General features: G+C 41.1%; 1 protein-coding gene across 4 annotated transcripts in view; it reads left to right on the top strand.

Annotated features, from left to right (window-relative positions):
- Positions 1 to 21466, top strand: part of LOC114880009 (regulator of G-protein signaling 9) — a 132014-nt gene that overhangs the window by 85842 nt on the left and 24706 nt on the right. For all 4 annotated transcript variants that reach the window (XM_029195537.2, XM_029195536.2, XM_046285588.1 and 1 more), the window contains one exon: positions 8346 to 8585. In XM_029195537.2, the coding sequence (XP_029051370.1) occupies positions 8346 to 8585 (240 nt within the window). The remainder of the gene's footprint in view (positions 1 to 8345; positions 8586 to 21466) is intronic.

Raw genomic sequence — 21466 nt, 5'->3', positions numbered from 1 at the left:
TGTATTCAGCCGACATGCTGATTCTGTGTCCGTACACATGTTTTCTATTCAGCCGACATGCCAATTCTGAGTCCGTACACATCTTTTGTATTCAGCCGACATCATTTATGTTCAGTCGTGGTGTCAATTCTATGTTGTTTATTAGATTACTATTGTTTATAAATATAATTCAAACTATATCGTGTTTGGTGTCATTTTAATCAGAAAAATCTCACAAATGCGTTAGTAAAAGTTTCATTAAGAAAAAGTTAAAAATAAAAAAGTTTTATCGTTCAATTCGTATTAGTCACACCGATATTACGGTCGGATCATATTACACGGTTTCCTCGTCGAGCAGCTCGGTTCGCCTAGGGGGATCCCCCAAGTGGAGGGGATAGCGATGTTGCACTTATCCAAGCATTCATTCGTTGCATTTATCCAGGTTTTACTGTACTGATTATCTTTTTACCCGACTGCGCAACAGCAAAGACAGGGTTATATTTTTCACGCGTATCTGGGTATGTATGTATGTAAGTGTGTATGTATGTGGGATTCTTTATACCCTCGAAGCATCCCAACGGCTGGATGGATTTTAATCAATGAGGTGTCTATCGATTCGTCTAAACCAGAGCTCGGCAAGATTTGCACTTTTCAGCCGATTTTCAGCTGGCTCCGCCTACCGCTATTCCCCTTGCCGCGACGTTCAGCGCGCAGTCTAAGTACGAACCGTTTGAGGCTCAGGAGCGTATCACTCGTGAGCATATGCCGGCAATAGCTTTCCACCCCACCCGCGAGGTACTACTTATTGTCGATGCGTTTTTCTTCAAGTGGTTGCCAGCATACGTTTACGAGTGATACACTCCAGAGTCTCAAACGGTTCGTAGGCTGCGCGCTGAACGTCGCAGCAAAGGGAATAGCGGTAGGCGGAGCCAGCTGAAAATCGGCTGAAAAGTGCAAATCTTGCCGGGCTCTGGTCTAAACCGTGCTATGGTTATTCGCTAGGTTTTGTTTTTATAAAAGCAAAATGGCGGCCGTAAAATACAAGATGGCGGTAGAGACGAAAAAAAAAATTTCGTACCATATTGAGTGGCATATTATTGAATAGGTCTTTCAAAATCAAGATGATGTTTCCTAGACTATTTAATAGCCATAAGCTCCATTTAAGAATTACACAATCTGAAAGTTGTGTAGGAGGATTTCTACATATTTGTCAGGCGTATGTAGCGCTAAGCAGAGTAAGATCTCTCTCAGGTCTAGCTATCAGCTCTCTTGACCGTAAAAAGTTGTTAAATTTATCGCATGATCAAAATTCCCTTAAAGAATTAGACCATCTACAAAATCTGCAGATAGGAACATAAAGAAACCTACATAGAAATTTAATAGGCCTCATCAAAACCATATTTATAGACAGGAACCAACAATATATTGATAAAACAAAACTAAAAAGTCGTCAATAAAAAAAAGTAAATTGAAAAAAACAAAATCCCAACTGCGTAAAAAGCGAACTAAAAAAATGGAAACAAGATGATGTAGGAACAAAATGTGATAAATAATTGCAGCCGGAGACGTACATGTTTTATACTTGCTGCGACTCTTGCTACATGTATGCCTCCGACTGCAATTATTTATCATGTTTTATACTTGGTGCGACTCTTGCTACATATATGCCTCCGACTGCAATTACTTATCACATTTTGTTCCTGCGTCATCTTGTTTCCATCTTTTTAGTTCGCTTTTTACGCAGTCGGGATTTTTTTTTTTTTATTTACTTTTTTTTATTGTAATATTCAACGAGGATTTGCTTTAGACCACAGTTTAGTAATTTGTATTGACGTAATACCATTGGTATGAAAACTACATTCATTCGTTATCACGAGGTAACGAATTAAATTCGCATTATCTTTAACTTTTTCCGATATCCATAATGCAAATGTCATACGAAGATAATAATCGCGAGGAAAAATTTGGTGTGCTACAGTAGGTTTGAATAGTTTTAAATGATTTTTTTTGTAATATTTTATGTACGATCGATTTAGATAATCCAGCATTAGTAGCAATGGTATACGGATGGAGATTCTCGGATTGAATGTAACGGCTAAGATATTAATTTCGTCGGTGTCAGATAAAAAGAAACATCGTTTACTTTGTTGCTGCATATTATGTACTGGTTTTCCTAAAACGCTGATAAACTTTTCTTATCTACAGACGTGAAAATTAGATGTTAAAACAATAATAATCTCTATAAAACAAACTTCGATACGTTACCGTCATCATGTCTGGCTTTGGTCTTGATATTCATGGAATTTTTTATATATGTACATCGCGATAGGATAAATATCTATTGCCTCGAAGTGATACAAGCTCTACTTTTTTTGGAATTATAGGGTGTTACGCGGTACATGGCTACCATATGCCTACACGGATATCTATTCTTAATTTATTGTACCAACCGTGAACGGCTAGGACTCCGATCCTCGAGCAATTCTATTCACTAGAAAAATGCCTTTACCACAAAGGTCTCTTAAGGGGGTAGACACGGCACGTGACCTCTCCTATTCGGGACGTCGGTATTACAGTAGTTTTTTTGTTGGGCCTGGTGGAGCCACTTGCGTGTTTTGTTACGAACTTGAAAGGTTTAATTCTCAGCTAGCGTGCGCGCAACACGATCTATGAAGGCAACAGCGCCTCAAGTATTTTTACAAACACATTCAAACGCTCATCTCGCCAGAGGCATAGCAACGGTCCGCCTAAAGAACGAAAGCGAAATATTGGCGCGTGGTTAGAGTGAGATGTAGGGTGATCATGCTATCCTTCTTTCAACCTAAATGATAGAATTGTCCCGCTCCGGTAAATTCTGACTGACCAAACGCGTGGATTTTATATAGCGCACTGTAGCACCCCTCGCTGCTGAAAAATATATGCCTACTCTGAAGAACCGAAGGAACGTGTTATCTGAGAATACTTTTTAGAAAAAGTTATTAATTTCTTTAAATAAATGTTTTTTAATTAATAAAAGTATACAGGATACATCATGCAATTAGGACGGGTTATATCTTGAATTTGGTAAGAGATAGGAAAAAGCTGTTTATGTAAAAGTTCAATGGTATGATAATGTTTATTTTTCTATGACTGCATTTTCTTCGTGAATGCAACGATGCACTAAAAAAATGCAAATGCACTTTTTGTTTAAATAGAATTGCATTTCTTTCTTTACTCGTATCAACTCCTTGGAAAATTCTGGATAAAAAAGTAGTATTAGAACTAATAAATGGAGGGGCCTCGGCTCCTTCTCTCCTTCTCTCCTTCTCTCCCCTTGCTACTATTCCCTCTCACTATTACCTATCACCTATATCTAACAGTACAAAGTTTAAAAAACTAATATTTCGTGAGATATCTCATATTTTTCATAAGTCATACCATTCAACTTTTACATCAATAGCTTTTTCCTATCGCTTATCAAAGTAAAAGATATACTTCGTCCTAATTGCGTGATGTTTGTATTTCCAAAAACCTATAGTAACTTTGTTTTTCGAAACTAATAAAAAATACAAAGGAGTGTTAGTCAATATTCTGAGTGAATGCAAATAATTAAAATAAATAAATATTTCGTATACAACTTATATATGTAAACATTTGTAGGAATTATTGGGTTGAGCTATGGTTTACGGGGTAACCTCAGATCGACCTGATATTTTTACCATAGATAGCCCTTGAGATGGCGATTCCAACAGTGGTCATCCCATCTCTTAACTCCCACCCGCCGCCCAGGTAGAGGTCAAAAACTAAAATCGTCCAAAAAGTGGTTTCTGCACTGATCTCAGTGAGCACATTAAGAAAAAAAAAAGTGAAAAAAAATATAAAAAAATTTTCTTAAAAAGTGAAAAAAAAATAAAAAAACCTAACCTAACCCTTTTTTTGTTTTCGTGGGGAAATCTTGCATAAGACCCTCTGCCGCCCCTTGGGGGGGGGGGGGGGGAGAGCAGCGGGGGAGTGTCAGATTCCTACTGACTAAAACCCCACGGCGACCTCCCCTGGCGTATGGCAGAGGCTCCGGGACCTGATTAATATAACTCCGAAGCCTGCCCCGCCGTGCGCCCGAAACGCCCCTCACCGGGGGAGTCAGAACTCCCCCAGCCGACACCGGGGGTCGCACCCGGTGCCGGCTCCATCGCGGGGGAACTGCGTACAATGGCAACCGGGCCCCGCAGCCCGTACCGCCTGTAGTCCCCGCGCCTCGATCTCCTCACAGGCTCCGGGGTGGAGCAACCCCACGCCCGCCCGCGAGGAAGATCGGGCGCAGCATTTCGCTCCGCCGACTTCCGATGCCGGCTACACCCCGGGTCCGCGTGCAATGGCGCCCAAGCAGGGCGTCTGCGGCCCGCCGAGTCGTCCTCCTGTGGGCTGCGGTGAGCAGTGGCCGTCCACCTTCCAGGGGAATTCTCTCGGCTCTGCTGCACACCCCCCCCCCCCTGCGGGGACCAGCGCTACCGATTGTGAACGGGTTTCCCACCCGCGCGCCCCCGGGTCCGACCGGGGTCCGGGCCCATTTTGTCCGGGGTGGGAGGGTACACTGCGACCCCTCTCATCCCCACAAACACCCCCGTAAAAATCTCTCCCAGGAAGCGGAAGGGCACGCGGGCCCTCCCGCTCCACTGCCCCGTCCCGTATCCGTCGCGCCGGGGGGGGCAAACAGCGAACGCTGCCATCGCCCCCCCCCCCCCCGCACCCCTTATGGCGGCGGATCTCAGCGTCGTCGTCGCGGCCCACGTCCGCGTCCCCTTCGAGCGAGGGGGTCATAAGGATGTCACAGCCCTCCACTCTGTCTCGCCGGCAAGCATCTGTCTCACGACGCCTGCCGGCGGGAGGTCCTCCCCGATCTCCACCATCAGGGCGTGGCGGGCCACCGCAAACACTGGGCACTCCGCCAGCATGTGCGGTGCGGTGTCCCGCGCCGCCCCGCAGAGCCAACACCAGGGGGACCACTCCCTCTCCCTCCGGCACAGGAACTTCCCGCGTCCGGAGAGCACCTGCGTGACCCGGAACGACAGGCTACCGTGGCCGCGGTCCCGCCACTCCGATATCACCGGCAGGACCGCCCCGACGGCGCGGCTTCCGGCGGCAGCCCCCCCTGCTATGGAGCTGTGCTACCTTTTCGCCGCGACTAGCCGGTCCTGGCTCCGATGTTCCTCGACCGTCGGCCCCGGCGGACCCTCCCCGGCCCGGCGGAGGGCTCGCGAATACCAGTATGTACTGAATTCGACCTCCACCTGGTACCGGAGTGGGATGAGACCCGCCAGGACCATCGCCCCCTCGTAGGAGATCGTGCAGTAGCCCCGCACGATCCTAATGGCCAGCCGGCGCTCCACCCGCCGCAGCAGAGTGCAGCTGTGCCTGCTGACCGCCAGATCGCCGGTCCATATCGGAATCCCGTATAGGGCTATGGACCGGACGATTCCCACGTATAGGCGGCGAACAGTCACTCCCGGCCCCCCGAGGTTGGGTAAAAGGCGGCCAAATTTGGTCGCCACCCATTCCAATCGGGGAGCCAAGCGGTCGAAGTGAACATCGAACCGCCAGTGGCTGTCGAGATACAGGCTGAGATACCGAAGACCCCGGCCGATCACGATCCGGCACCCGTCGATCTCGAGCCAGAGCTGGGCCGGAGGGGCTACCCCACATCGAAGCTCCAAGAACCACATGGCCTCGGTCTTGTGGGGAGCCAGCGCCAGCCCCAGCCCCAGCCCCCGAATCACTTCTTGCACGATGGCGACCCCCACCTCGGCACGGCGGCCGTGGAACCTAACCTAACCTTACCTAATGTAACTCCTCGCCTCTGCTACCTTATATGGGGCGGTTTCGGCGCCTTGGCTCCGTTGAATGCTTAGCTTAGGTTAGGTTAGGTTAGGTTAGGTTTCTTCACATTTTTTTTTCATTAAAAAATTTTTTCACATTTTTTCACATTTTTTTTCATTTTTTTTTTCATTTTTTAAATATTGTTTTTTCACTTTTTAAAAAATTTGTTTTATATTTTTTTCACTTTTTTTTTCTTAACGTGCTTACTGAGATCAGTGCAGAAACCACTTTTTGGACGATTTTTGTTTTTGACCTCTACCGGGGCGGCGGGTGGGAGTTAAGAGATGGGATGACCACCGTTGGAATCGCCATCTCAAGGGCTATCTATGGTAAAAAAATCAGGTCGATCTGAGGTTACCCCGTCGTCACGAACCCAACCAATTATTGCAAAGAGGAGGTTTATTCTTCTCTTGTTATACCTCCACTTTGAGCGAGGTTTGTTACGGGGCGCTGTGAAAAATCCAGGCTGGCGTCAGTCAAAACTTGGCGAAAAGGGACGATCTCAACATTTAGAATGAGAGAAGGACAGCATGACTGTAGTGCATCTCACTCAGCGTTAGGGCGTTGTTGCCTTTTCGCTTGCCTTCGCTGACACAGTCGAGTGACGTAACCAAGCTAACGCCTGATTTTGGCTACGATTCCAAATCGACAGCCTTCTTAGTTAGACGCCACCTTATAACTACTAGCTGAACTGAATTTGTCACGTGACTTACTCTGTATTATTCACAAAATGGCGGAACTGATCTGTAGGAATGCTTTTACGGGATTCGACTTTTCGTCCTTATATGAGGGAATTTGGGGCTGGATTAGGGCTTATTATAAAGAGGAAGGTCCAGTGCAGTACGGTCAACTCATGATTTCAATCACAGCACTCTTTTAGTGGCCGAAAAATGCTTCAATTCCGCGACTGCATTTTGTCGATTTTTTCCTCTACTTTGGACGCTTATATTACTAAACATCAACATAATTCCACTGAAACATGAGTTGACCGTACTGCACTGGACCTTCCTCTTTCGAATAAGCCCTAATCCAGCCCCAAATTCCCTCATATAAGGACGAAAAGTCGAATCCTGTAAACCCATGTTTGGGCCCATTTTTGCCGGGAAAGTCAACGCGCTACTATTACCCGTGTCTACCCCCTTAAGCGGGTCAAGGCAGCAATTGAACACGTAAAAGTCATTGCTTTACAATTTGGAAACTTTCACCTCTAAGACAGAAATAAGCTCGAACAAAGAGGGATTTCTGTCCGAAAATACAATTGGACTGTAACTATCGACAGACGTTTTATGATCCTTTCACGATATTTCCAATTCTTACTATGACCAAATAGCCTTTTTGGGAGCCAAACTTAACGTACCACTTCACGAAGGACATTCCTTCTATCATCGTAAACTTCCTGCGGTGCATGGGTCTGCTAATGTCGAACCAACACGACACTGTCCTTTAAGGACAAGTCAAGCACCAATGACCCCCACGTGCACCGCAGATGTCGGTACTTTTGGCTCTTCAAAACGGGGTGTTGTCTTGCGAACCAATTCGCTTGCCGTGCTGCCAATCGGTCTCATCACCATTTTAAGGCCTGCCGATTGGCCTTACCTGTTCAACTCCTACACGGTCGACACAACCCTCGAGGGCTCCTCGTTAAAAAATTCATTTGAGGGTAGTGTTTTGAAAACGTTTCAATGTTAGCTGCAAGAATATGTAATAAAAAATGGAAGGTTCTATTCAGAAATTAAAATGTAACCTTCACAGGACACTCCAACGTTATCTCAAGGTCAAACTATTGAACATACATATTACTTTGATATGTTCTCTACGATACTATACAACTTTCATTTGAAACATGTTCTTGTATCTCTGATACTTACAGAAATAATCACATGTAGGCACTTATAACAGACATACTGTATAATTAATAAAAATCTATATTTGTTAGGAGTAGAAATCAATTCAGTGCTCTTTCTATTTCTAATCGAAGATTTATCTTTACAAAGTTGTAATAACTTCAATTATTGAAATCATATTCTGGCACCACTTTTCAAATCCCTAAAAACGTGGGAAAATATTCAAGTTTAAAATAGTTATTAAGAAAGTTTATAGTGTTTTAAGGTCAACTGTTATGATAATAATAGCCGATTAATAACATTATTCGTAATTATAATACTGTGGACTCCCGTATGACGCAAATTTCTATAACGTACCAAAGATACACTGGTGACAATGGACCCCTTGACCGCACCATAAAGAGGTCCGTATTGTCACGTGCCAGCGGGGACGTACCCGGGCCGAGACGACTCTGTGTGTCTTCATGGTGCGGTCAAGGTTTTATCTGTGTCAAACATGTTACTTCAGATTATTCGCGTTATACAAAAAAAATGATCGTACAGCGCGGTTTCCTACAACGTGTAACATATTAACCGCGTTATACGGGAATCTACCGTAATCGGATTTCATCGTATAACAATGTATAACAATTTAATTATATGATTTGTAATGTTAATTATGTGTTATAGATTTTTCGGCTTCGGGGGACAAGCCAAAAAGAAAGTTTCTTCAACTTCAGCCCCGACAACCAGCACCTTGCAACAACATGCTATGAGCAGTGGAACGGGTGGTAAACGTAGAGGAAGCGACCGAAGCCTGTCAGGGTCTGCTCACGAGTTAGCGATTTGTGGTGTTCGGGATACAACTGCAACTACGCCCAGAGTGCCACATTCCCATAGTCAGTCAAACCTTGCTGACATTCCATACAGGTAAAACATAAATTTAAGATTCTCTTCAAATTAGTGATACTCATTATATTGTTACTTAAGCGATTTTGCCTTCACATGGATTTTCAAACATACTAGTGCCGTTCTTTTACCATAGCATACGAAGATGATACACTTCTATTTCCTTTTTGAATGAAATTTTGAAAGTTTGACAAATTGTCGGCTTCTATAATCCAATTTGCGGCAATATAAATTGCGGTGTCTGAAAAATAGTGTATAATCTGAAAACTGAAAATTTTACACCAACAACAAACAGAAAATTCTTTAATTGAAAAGGTTGTTGATACTAGTCTCTCTATTGATACTTATATGTTTGGGCCTTCTTGTTGTAATGCCGTTTACAAAACTTTCGTTAGTAAACCTTACCTTCTTTTATAGACACCTGCTGATAAGTAAAAGATTAAATTGTATTATGTAACATAGATTTAAAAAATGCTTTCACTAATTTGACGTGTTTAAAGTGTGATGTATAGAATCTTTAATTATAATACAAGTGGACATGAAGTAATTTTTTGTTTCGAAAAAAAAAGAAAAGAAGAAATAAAATGAAAAAGGACTGAAGTTTTTTTAGAGACTTGATTTATGTAAATTAAAATTTTTTAAATTTAAAATTCAAGATTTCAGAATTTAAATTCTAAGATTTAAAAATTCCAAAATTTTGAAATTCAAAATTCAAACTTACAAAAGAATTTCACGTTCCAATTGTATTATCATAGTCATCTCATACTAGAGATATTTGAAATAAATGTTTGCTTAATCTTCAAAACTATACATGTTACTTGTGTTCAGATATACGTAACTGGAAAGCAAACACTAACTCTGCACTATTAACACTTTATCTACCGAAATCATAGTAATAGATTCTTCGATACCGACGCTTATTGACAAAAACCAATTAATAATCTTTTGATATTATTATAAATTCACCTATAACACACTTGAAATAATAAAAGTTAGGTGTACTTAAATTTTGAGGAAATTGATAGGAAGAGTTATACTTTTAAATCTTTAGTTACTGTTAAATTATAAACTGTTAGTGCTTATCCATTTTATTTATTGCTGGTAGATAATGTGTTAACTTACGATGCTTACAATTAGTAATCTTTTGCGGTCTTTAGAGTTGTAAGTTCTGTTCAGTACGCGATCGCGGTAGAGGATGCCATTATGTAACGCGGATTCCACCACCGGAAGGTGCGCACTTCCTTACAACCCTTTACCTTTGTAAGGAGAATAATTTAAAACTGAGACTAAGCTAAGTCGTTAAAAGTAAATATATTTCTGATGGTTGTTGGACAAGTGTTTATGTGTTTAAGAGAACTGATACCTCAGAGGTATGTCAAAGCTGAACTGTGAAGCTATGTTGGAGCGTAATGATAGAATCGTGTAAATTGACTTTAAAATACTGACGATGTGATCTGATCTGATGATCAACGAGAAGTCACTTTGAGTCTCGATGTCTCGTTCCAAGTTTTGTATTCTCCCTCTCCTGGGTCTTACGAACGGTCAGCAAGGAGCCGCAGAGAGATAGTCCAACGAGGGAGGTGTTGATGAAAAGTGACCAATTAGCAAACGTTTGGAGTTTGACTAATGGTCATAGGCTGACGGTTTAGCAAATCACCTCGCTGGACATTTCCCATGTAAGCTAGCCGAAAACCCATCGGCTGCGGTGCACGTGGGAGTCTCAAGGTGCGTGTTTGCACAGAATCGGCGATATCTCCCAGGCAGGAGCGACTGATGGCTCAGGTATAAGTTGTTTGCCAGATGCGAGTGACTGAGGGCTCAGGTATAGCTGTGTGTACAGATGGGAGCGACTGAGGGCTCTGGTATAGCTGTATGTACAGATGCGAGCGACTGAGGGCTCTGAAGGTCTTGGTGACTGGTGGTGCCTGGGACAGAGCGCAAGACGGTTCGAACCCTGTCGGGGTTGGTAGAACTCACAAAACACATGCACGGCAGGGGGTCCGTTTAAGACACGGAGAGGAAGTTAGAATTTAAGTAAAGTGAATGGCAAGACCTCGTAAAAGATTGTAAATTGCTCGTCGTGAGCATTTGTGGACAATGCGAATGCCAAATAAACGTTCTGACTTTATTGGCCTTGTACTGTAGAAGGTCTGTTTTCTGTTGGACCCTTTTAAGCTTCATGGTGATTGATTCGGTACGTGACAAAATACTACTCCGACCAGCTTAGAAAGGTTTCTAGCAATTACACAATGTGCTATTGAACATAACTGACCGTGCATCTAAATCGATGTAGTAAATTCATCAGTTCATGAATTTACCGTTGTTACCATTTTTACCAGGTACATAGAAGGCAAAACGGACGATGTCTTACGGTGAGTTTATTGCTCTCGATAGTTAAACCCGTAAGATTGTTAAAAGTACAAGACTGCTATTATAGTTCCGCGAGCAGTCTACTATGCCGCGTAATAAGGTCCAAACCGGAACTTAAAGACTCGCACTTCGGGCGAGATTGGTTGATATCGGGTGAGATCGCGATGTGCTGATATTGTTTGGTATAAGCACAAAATATGACTTGGGGTTAGCTCTGCAAAAATCGAATAGTGTCAGAGCTCTAGCGTTAACTGATAGGTGTACCGGAATAACCGAAAACCGAGTGCATCCGGTCTTTGCTGAGTCGATACGAAGTTAGGCTGCACATTTATGCCGAAAGACTAAATGAACAAAATATAGTTACCAGTACGGAGCTGGCCTCGTATGTCAAAATTCAGAATTATTGAAATCAGTTAAATTTGATTTTTAGATTGACCTATTTTACTGTATAAATGGTAATTGAACCATGTGGTGTAGTTAATAGAAACAGTAGATAAACGAGGGTCGTTTACTGATGGACACAGAGCCACGGACGTATGCGTACAGACGAAATTCAATATAGTAGTACTCATCGTTTTTCGCTAATATCTCCGAAACCAAGCGAGTTCAATATATTCGTTATAGAAAAAAAGTTGCTTAAAATGTCGAATTTTACAACCTGTATAAAAATCATCGAAAACTGAGGGAGAGCGCTTTTTCTTCGAGTTCACCACTGAATCCAATCAAGATCAAGAAATACGATCACAGTAAGCAATAACTGAACAAAAAGAATCACGATCTCGGCCTTGAATAAATTTAAATCATGGCTATGATCAAAATTTTGCTATTACTTTGATAAATCCCTGTTAGTGATTTTGCACACCATCTCTAGTTTAGAGAAGTGTCAGTAACACCTCGGGCAGTGTAGAAACAGGCCTTCCAAACACAAAGCCTGTAATGCAAATTCGTTCAGGTGCAGGAACCCTTGAAGCGCTGATATCGCTACGAACACATATACATTATATTGGTGAAATACGCACACAAGAATATGCTGCCTATATACATATATGCTATATGGTACTTATACTGTCCACCGATGACTCGAAGTATCGCGGGCGGCACAGAGGCAAAAAGGGGCATGTACTGTGCAGAGATGAGATGTTGCGGAGGCTAAGGAGTGCCTCCTTGGTCTGGCCCGCCTAGTCCCAACGTCGTCACGCACCCACACCATTTGATTTTACGGTGTGCAAGCGGCGGGCTTAGTATGTGAGAGCGTTTCGACCAATAACGCGCGACGGTCTAGAATGCGTGTGCATTAGGCGTGACTAGAAAAATCTGACCAATCGTACCTGCATTCCTTAGCCACCGCAACATCTTATCTCTGCACAGTACTACGCACTCATTGACTGACCCCCTAGTTTTACACGAGCCTAACTAGTAGATTGTTACGTTTGTTATTTTCTACTTGTAAGAAGGAGAATATGACGCGAGTAGTATGAGCGTACGATTTCCCCTACGATTCTCAAGGAGTGGTTCGCGTTCGCTGCGCGTTCGCGAAGGCAGAAGGAAGGGTGAGACGTAATTTTGCGGTGTAACAAAATGCTGATTTATTCAAAAAATAGGTACTTGAGTATGGCAAAAGAGCCTATCACAGAATAGTGGAAGCACCGCAAATCTTGTGGCAACTTACGCTTGTAACAATTAACGAATCGCAATTCGCATCTACTAGATGTTCGATAGACGCGCTTATAACCAGATATAATATACGACGGACTTGACTAGATTGGTCGTCAATGATTCGATACAAAGCACGCAGATCGGATACACGCGCGAATCGGAAATGTATTACAAAAATAATAACGCAAAAGAAAATGTCTCAACCAGTCGAGCGACTGTAACGCGACTCAAAAACTCAGTCTTCTTTTATACGGAAAAATGACTGGTTGAATAACGCACTTTAATAATCGCGGAATAATTATAATCGAATATAATATAATATAAGAAAATATATGAAAATATACGAAAAAATAACGCAAAAGGTCTGAACGCAAAATCGTGACTTTACTCGGAATGCGAAAAGTAATATACACACGACGGTTACAAAATTTCGCCGGTCGTCTACGATTCAAACGCCTTTCACCAAGGACGAGTTATTGTTCGCTCAATTCGCTTAGGAAACATACACCGAAATCGCGACGCACGAAGGTCGCGTGATCGTGGAGCGCGTAGGCAAAAAGGAACGTTTGAATTTACTAACCGTGCTGCGGAATATTGTCTTTACGCGCCTCTCAAATCGCAGAATGGCGAGCCAGTGGAATCCGAGGATACGTTTGGTTCAGCGAGGTTTTCAATTGCGAACCTCAGATCGACGGTGGCACTGACTTCGCGATTTCACTCACAATCAAAGGATGAGAAGGTCGCGCACTAACAAGGAGACCTCACAGCAGTTGGGTCATCGATTTTGATATAACTTTTTCTGGTGAATCTTGATGAAAAATAAGTATGTTTTCCGGATAGTGTAAGAAAAGCAAAGTGCTCTTGCAATGCATCAGCTTTTATTAAATATTCATATTGTCGAAAACACTTGTTTTTCGTGTTTCTACGATATGTATCATCCCATAAATTGTAAATAATACATATGACAAAATTATAATAAATTAAAACCAAAAAACAAGAAAACAGAACAAAAAAAGCAGAAACTAAACAAATGTAGAAAAAAAATGAATTAGCCTCAAAGGATTTGTGAACTCACGACGGCGTAGTTCAACGAGCCTACTACTTTACCCGTTTCCCTAACACAGCTGTAGATAACCGTTTTACCAATTTAATACTTAAGGATATCAGAGAATTAAAATATTAAATATCTCTTTAAATATTGAGTATTGACGAAAACGGCCAAACACGGGTCAACTTATTTTTCATCAAGATTCACCAGAAAAAGTTATATCAAAATCAATGACCTAACTGCTGTGAGGCCTCCTTGTAAGTCCCGACCCTCGACTCCTTTGCAGATTGAAATACGTGAATTTAAGAGTAACCGATAACCGTGGATTTGCCGGAATCCGTCAACGTTCTTCCAGTCGTACAAGGCGTACTCAAGAAAGAAATTAAGACTGCCAAGAGTGAGATCACGGCCCTCCAATTTGAAATATGAAAATTGCCAGAGCACAGGCAAAACTGCGTTTTGCCGTGTCTGTGTGGAGCGGTCCTTCGAGGGTGCTGAGTCCCAAGATGGAAGGCTACCACAAGATGAAAGGGAAATGTCCGAGCTCGTCTCTAGTCACGACTTGCTGGATTGCAATTTAACCCATTGACTGCCAGCTACGAGATATCTCGTATTAAGCGTGTGTATCTAAATACGCTCTAAATATGTCTAGCAGTCAATGGGTTAAAGACAGTTTTCTCCAGGAGGAGAGCCGTGTGCGAAAGCATCCGTTCCGCTCGTCGTTGGGGACCAGAGTGTCGATCGCTGGATCGACACTCAACTCCTTCGATCCGACGTTCGAAGGAGGGGATACGCGCACGCGCACCACTATGACGAAAATAGGAGGGATAGCACGTACCATCGCTACAGTTCCGATTTCCCATGAAAAATCCATGCTACTTTGTACTGTGCGTTGCAGCTAAGTTGCCAAGCACCAACAAACTGAGCCGATAGAGGGGCAAGGGGACTATGCGTTCGCTCCACTTAATCCCTTCCAGGAGTCCGTAACTTGAGAAGTCAGCCGTCACATTGCATAGGCGTAAAATTTCCATATTTGCGGAAGATACATTTAACTATATAAACATGCGATTTTTTCAGGATATTAATGGATTTTTTATAATACACGTTCTTGACAACAGTTGTTATTATGCAAAATTTATGGAAATTACATTATGGAAAGTGTAAAAACTCTTCTGTTTTTTCTTAATGATGTAAACCACGAATCTACCTCTACGCCAATACATTGAACTCGCCGCTCGCTATCGCTTCATCTCATTCTGTTTCAATGTCTGTCCTTGGCGATGTTCGTCACGCGATAGATTTGTGGATGTAAGGGCCTCAGCCAATAAACATAATACGTGTGACTGGAGGCAGGTCAACGAATTTGATTGGACGGCAACTTACAAGTTACAAGACAAGTTACAAGATGTGACTGCTTCGACCAATCATACGTTACAACCGAAAATAGGTACATCTGATTGTTAGAGCGAACGAGGGTCCCCCCTTGCCCCTGTGCCGTCCCGCGGGACATCTTGTCATCGGTGGACAGTACATCAAATGGATGTGGTTGCTGCGTACGTTCAGGGAGACCTGTCAGATGAATTATATATGAATCAACCAGAAAACTTTATTGATCCTAAAAATAAAGACAAGGTATGTTTACTTAACAAACCATTATATGGCCTCAAACAGGCTGGAAGAGAATGGTACAATAAAATCAATGAATGCTTACAAAATATTGGCTTTAAGAGAACTGAAACTGATCGATGTGTTTATGTGACCTCTGGTAGAAAATGTAAAATTATCATAATAATATATGTGGATGATCTCATACTTGCATCAAAGGATTTGCAAATAATTGCCATAAAAGATATTTTGAGTAAGAAATTTAAAGTGAAAGACTTAGGCATTTTGAGTAACATCCTTGGTATAAATGTTGTAAGAGAAGGTACAACAGGAAGTATGAGACTGACTCAAGAAAAGTATGCAAGTGATTTATTAAAAAAGTTTGGTATGGAAAACTCAAAACCTGTTTCAACTCCGATGGAATATGGTCTAAAGCTGACAAAGGATATGAAGCCTCAAAGAAGAGGAACAAATGAGAAATTGTCCATACAGAGAATTGGTGGGTGGACTTGTTTACTTGGCAAACGCAACAAGGCCTGACTTGTCCTACACAGTAAGTGTTTTGAGCCGTTATTGCTCAAACCCATGTATAATCCACTGGAAGATAGCAAAACGAGCATTAAGATATATTAGGAATACTATGAACTATGGGATAACTTATAAAATGAATAATCGAAAAATGGAAGCTTCCTCTGATGCTGACTGGGCTGGTGACATTGAAGACCGAAGATCCTGCTCTGGAACTGTTGTTATCCTGACTGGTGGTCCAATCAGCTGGTCAACGAAGAAACAAAAATCTGTTGCAGCTTTAACCATGGAAGCAGAATATGTTGCACTGTCTGAAGTAACCAAAGAAGTTATATACTTAAGAAGATTATTGAACCATATGTGCTTCGATAATTGCATTGAAGGTGCGACTATTGTGTACTGTGATAATCAGAGTGCAATTAAGCTAAGTTCAAATTGTGTTTATCACAGTGAAAAGTAAACATATAGACATTAGGTATCATATTTCGCGAGAAGCACAAGAAAACGGTATTATTAATATACAATATATATCAACAGATTTAATGCCTGCAGATACGTTAACGAAAGCGTTACCTAAAATTAAACATAACAATTGTGTTGACATGTTGAATTTAAATAAGTTAAGGTAGCTTATAGGTTATCTTGTCATGGGTTATGTCACAGCCGACTCTAGTACTAGCCGTGCTGAAGTAAAAATGGCAACACCGCGGGAGTCCGGTCCGAATATATCAACATCTATACCCTAGGTAAAACTTCGTCTTGGGGGACCAAAAATTAAGGGGTCCTTTTTTTGTAGTTTTTGACCTGAAATTTTAGAAAATACAAGTTAAAAGTCCAGGAAACCAATAGTTTAAGAAATACAAGTGTTTAAAAATGTACGTATTTAGTGACATTTGAGAGGTTAGAATGACGCCATATTGTTTCTACCCATCATCTGATTGGTTCGTTTAAGTGACTAACAAGGGGAGGCCGGGACGTATGGGACACGGATTTTGATGGGGCTTACATATGTTGTAGTGTAGGTGTAGTATACCAACATATGTTTCAATGCTGGGTCCAACACTCAATGATTTTCGAAATATATATAAAAAAAGGTATAGACGCGTTGAAGTACAAGTACTTTAATCTTTGTTACCGTAATAGAAAGTAGCGGCGCTGGTAACGGGCCTGACTCGTAATGGAACGTCTGCATTTCGATTCCGAATAAAGTCAATTTTTTTTTTTTTAATTTTATTTTTAACATTCCAATATGTGACAATTATCATAAAAACACATAAAACAATAAAATTCACGGCACCATGCACATCTAATAAAGCATGCTTGGTCGCACTTACATTTTTTTGTTTTAATTTCTCGATACTCGAACTGCAACCGACAACGCATGAACCAGAACTGACTCTCGAAATGAACAAGGTATCTTGTACAAAATATCGTATCGCTTCCTTCTGTTTATTAAATAAACGCAGATAACACCTGGTGGATTCGAAATCAGAGACAGGAGAACGAGTCTATCTCATCTCTTTCAACGCTGCATCAAATTACCCGGCGATGGCCTGATAAAATAAACGAGTACCAAACACATTTTGTAAATTAATGAAGTAAATTGACACAGAATAGAAAAATTCTTTTAAATGTTAGTAAAGTGCAATTTCCATGAGAAATTAAAACAAAAAAATGTAAGTGCGATCAAGCATGCTTTATTAGATGTGCATGGTGCCATGAATTTGATTGTTTTATGTGTTTTTATGATAATTGTCACATATTGGAATGTAAAAAATTAAATAAAAAAAAAAAAAATCGACTTTATCCGGAATGGAACTGCAGAGGTTCGATTACGAGTCAGGCCCGTTACCAGCGCCGCTACTTTCTATTATGGTAACAACGCTTAAAGTACTTGTACTTCAATGCGTCTATACCTTTTTTTATAAATATTTCGAAAACGATTGAATGTTGGACCCAACATTGAAACATATGTTGGTGTACTACACCTACACTACAACATATGTAAGCCCCATCAAAATCCGTGTCCCATACGTCCCAGCCTCCCCTTGTAAGTTCAAGTTACCTTATTCGAAAACGTACTGCTCCTTGATTGCTGCGATCAAGGAATCCATAAGATGAATTGTGTGAGTTTTGCAGAACTTCCTCCACAAATACTCATACAGGCGATCGGCAAAGTTTTCGTCATGGAAGCGGCCTCTTCCGCGCATACAATCCTTTGCCGGTCGCCAGTTAGCTTCGATTTGTTGCGTATGAGTTCCACCAGGCGCTGTAATTAAAAGATACACAAAACATTTATTTAATATCATACCAATGTTTTAGAAATTTTAGTGTGGCCTAACCAAACTGAAATAATTACCAACAAATTCGACGCTATGATTCACCATCTTGTGAATGAATCCTTCAGCAGCGAGACCCATGTAACTCCTAAATGAGTCCGTATGGATCTCACTGCCTATAGCAACGTTTTCTTTGATTAGGGGGATCAAGGTTGCCGCTTCCCGGTCTTGAACGACAACCATTCTACAATCGTTGGTCGATGTGTCGACCATGCCAAGTACCTAGTGGCCGTCGATGATACGGCCACGATTATACTTTCTTTTCCCAAATTTGGCCTCATCGATCTGAAATAATATTTAAAGTGTAGTAGTAGAAAACAGTAATAATAACAAAATTAATTAAAAACAGTATAAAAATTACCTGTACAACGATTGCAGAACCTCCTTCATAGATCCCGCCTAATTTCGGCTTGCCCGCTTGCATTTTGCAAACGTGGTCCACTATCATCTCTCGACAATAGCGGAACCACGCTGCAATCGTGTCCGTTGATAAAACTTCCTGATCTTCTCCTACGTCGGATACCTCCGTTGCGGTAACCTCGTAGGAGAAGTCAGAAGTGAAGCAATACATAAGCCTTAAAAAAAATATATATATATATAAGAAACGATTATAAATTTAATTGAAATTAATAATCAAATGATTTCAAATGAGAATTTACTTTATTGCCTTATGTAACGGTAAACGGACATCCTGAAAGAAGGAATCGACTGTGGCCGCGTACTGTTTGCAGTTACCGCGGCCAGCAGGGTATCGGAAACGGCCAAGACCGCTACACCGTGCCCGAGACAGACAGTGCCGAAGCGAAAAGAGGGCGAGATCGTTTTTTTTCACGAATTTTCATCGTTACGCCGCAACAGATCCGTTCGCAAGTACGTTCATGTTACACCGTGCCTGTACCGAACCGAACCGGGAACGGAACGGCGACGGCGAAACAATATACACGGACATTTCGGTGCCGGGGCACGGCCGGCATACGGCCGAAGCTCGGGCTCAACTCGGTGTAACATAAACAGATTCATATAAAACGTATATGAAGATCTTTGACCGTGTCCCGTTCGAGATACGGCTCGGACCCGGCACGGTGTAGCGTGAACCATCCTTAAAGCTTCATGGGCCGACGATGGGTACTACAATTTCTTGTAGTACATAGAAGTTCCTTCTACCTGGCCCATCAAACAGCCGATTCCTTCGAAGCGGGCAAGCTGCATAAATCATATTAAATAAAATTCACAAAAACACAGATAATACATACAAAATATACAGAACATTAAAATGTATAAATCACATTAAACAAAATTACACATAAAATTCAAATACCTGCATAAGTTATACTTTATCGTACTCATTATTATATACAAATATCCAAAAAAACACAAAAAATATAAAAACACACACAAAAATACGAAAAAACACACAAACAATAAATAAAACATACAAAAAACACACCAACAAAAACATACGGTTCAGAAAATGACGCTACGAAGAATATAACAGTTGAATAAAAAAATTGATAGAGTTAACAAATGATACCTGAAATAAATGAACAGATTTCAAAGGGTATAGCAGGATAAGATGGTCAAAAGTGCCCTTGAGCCGATTTTTTTCAGCAATGCACCATTATATAGCTTATAATAAAAAACCATTGTACACCAAGTTTTAACCCTGTATCTCAACTGGGAGGGTAGTTACAGGGTGAGAAAGAAAAAGTGGTTTTTGCCATATTTTCCCTATTTAATGACATTCAGAAAATCTGAAAAAATTCTAGAATATTCTAGCCATATTTCTTTCTGATTGTGAATTTTTTCAGATTTTTCGGTTGCAAATCCTAGGCGTGAAAAATCAAAAACGCAAAAAAAAGTCGAAGAATTGAGATCTCGGGTAGAAGCTTTCAAAACACTAGATTTTTACTTTCACAGTAGTTAGATATTAGCATGACTGGTGTCTTCAATTTTTTTCAGATTTTTAAGTGTGGTACGCCGTGTTTAAAAAAATAAAAAACTCATATTTTCGACATATTTCGTGCGATAACATCAGAAATACTTTCAATTTTTACATTTCCTTTACACTAACTTTGATTGGTTGTGCGAACCAATCAGAAGATGGGTAGAAGCAACATGGCGTCATTGTAACCTGTCAAATCTCACTAAAAACGTACATTTTTATACACTTGTATTTCTTAAACTATTATGTTTCCTGGACATTTAACTTGCATTTTCGAATGTTTCAGGTCAAAAACTATAAGATTTGATACTTTTCATCCAGAAATTTTTGGTCCCCCAAGACAAAGTTCAGCCAAGACAAACAAAGGGATAATTCTTAAATGTTTCAATTTGATCCAAAGATGGTTTCATTTTGCTTCATACCTAAATTTTCTTGAAACCACTGTAAATATTTCAAATATCATGCTTCACAACACCAAACTACTTCGAGAGTACACAAAATTTATATCACATTTATAACAATTTTATACTACCACATCACTTCTACTTGCCATAGTTGCAACGTTTATGTATTGTTTATACATAATTAATACAAAATAGCGTATATTACTACAGCTTTTAATTAAAAAAGACGGTAATTACAATTCCGAGCACAGGACTCTGTTTTTGAAAATAGGACTCCGATTGTCACGTGAACGGTGTTGCCAGCATGTTGTTCAGCATGGCTAGTAAGTACTAGAGTCGGCTGTGGTTATGTCAACTCGGGCACATCGATAGAGGGAGTGTTCGCCCAAATGATTGTAATCGCTGCGCCCTCGGTGTGTATGGGGCGATCGAGAACTTTTCTCCGATCGTTTGTCTTGTTCGGTCTCACGTATGGCATGCACGTGTAATAAATCTATCTTATATTAAAACCTGTTCTTATATATATATGCAGTATATATTTTTCACCCATACCCTTCGAACAATAATATTATTTTAAAATAATGTACAAACCTCTGGATGGTTCAGCAAGTATTGTGCGTAATTAAGTATTGATGAAAATGCCGAATAGGGGACCCCACCCCAATGACCTTGACCTTGAGATATGTTGTCAAGGTCATGTCCTCGAGTAACTTTTTCTAATAACTTAACCGTCGCTCACTGCTTATTAAAAAGTTATTAACAAAAAAGTTTGTAAAAATTAAGATCGAAATGTTCATTAACATTCAATTACAAGTGAATATTATTGATATGTTAGGTTAGGTTAGTTCTGGGTTAGTTCCGCGTAGCTGGGAAGCTCGGATAGGTCAGGTCACATATTTAAATCCGGCCGCCGCAAGGCGGCCGACAACCCTTTCGTTATTATTTAAACAACACTATCATTGCAAGAAAGCGTTACCGGCCGCCTGGCGGCGGCCGGATTTAATTGTGTA

Source organism: Osmia bicornis, chromosome 1 (assembly GCF_907164935.1).
Source record: "Osmia bicornis bicornis chromosome 1, iOsmBic2.1, whole genome shotgun sequence".
Lineage (NCBI taxonomy): Eukaryota > Metazoa > Arthropoda > Insecta > Hymenoptera > Megachilidae > Osmia > Osmia bicornis.
This window is presented reverse-complemented; position numbering and strand designations above follow the sequence as displayed.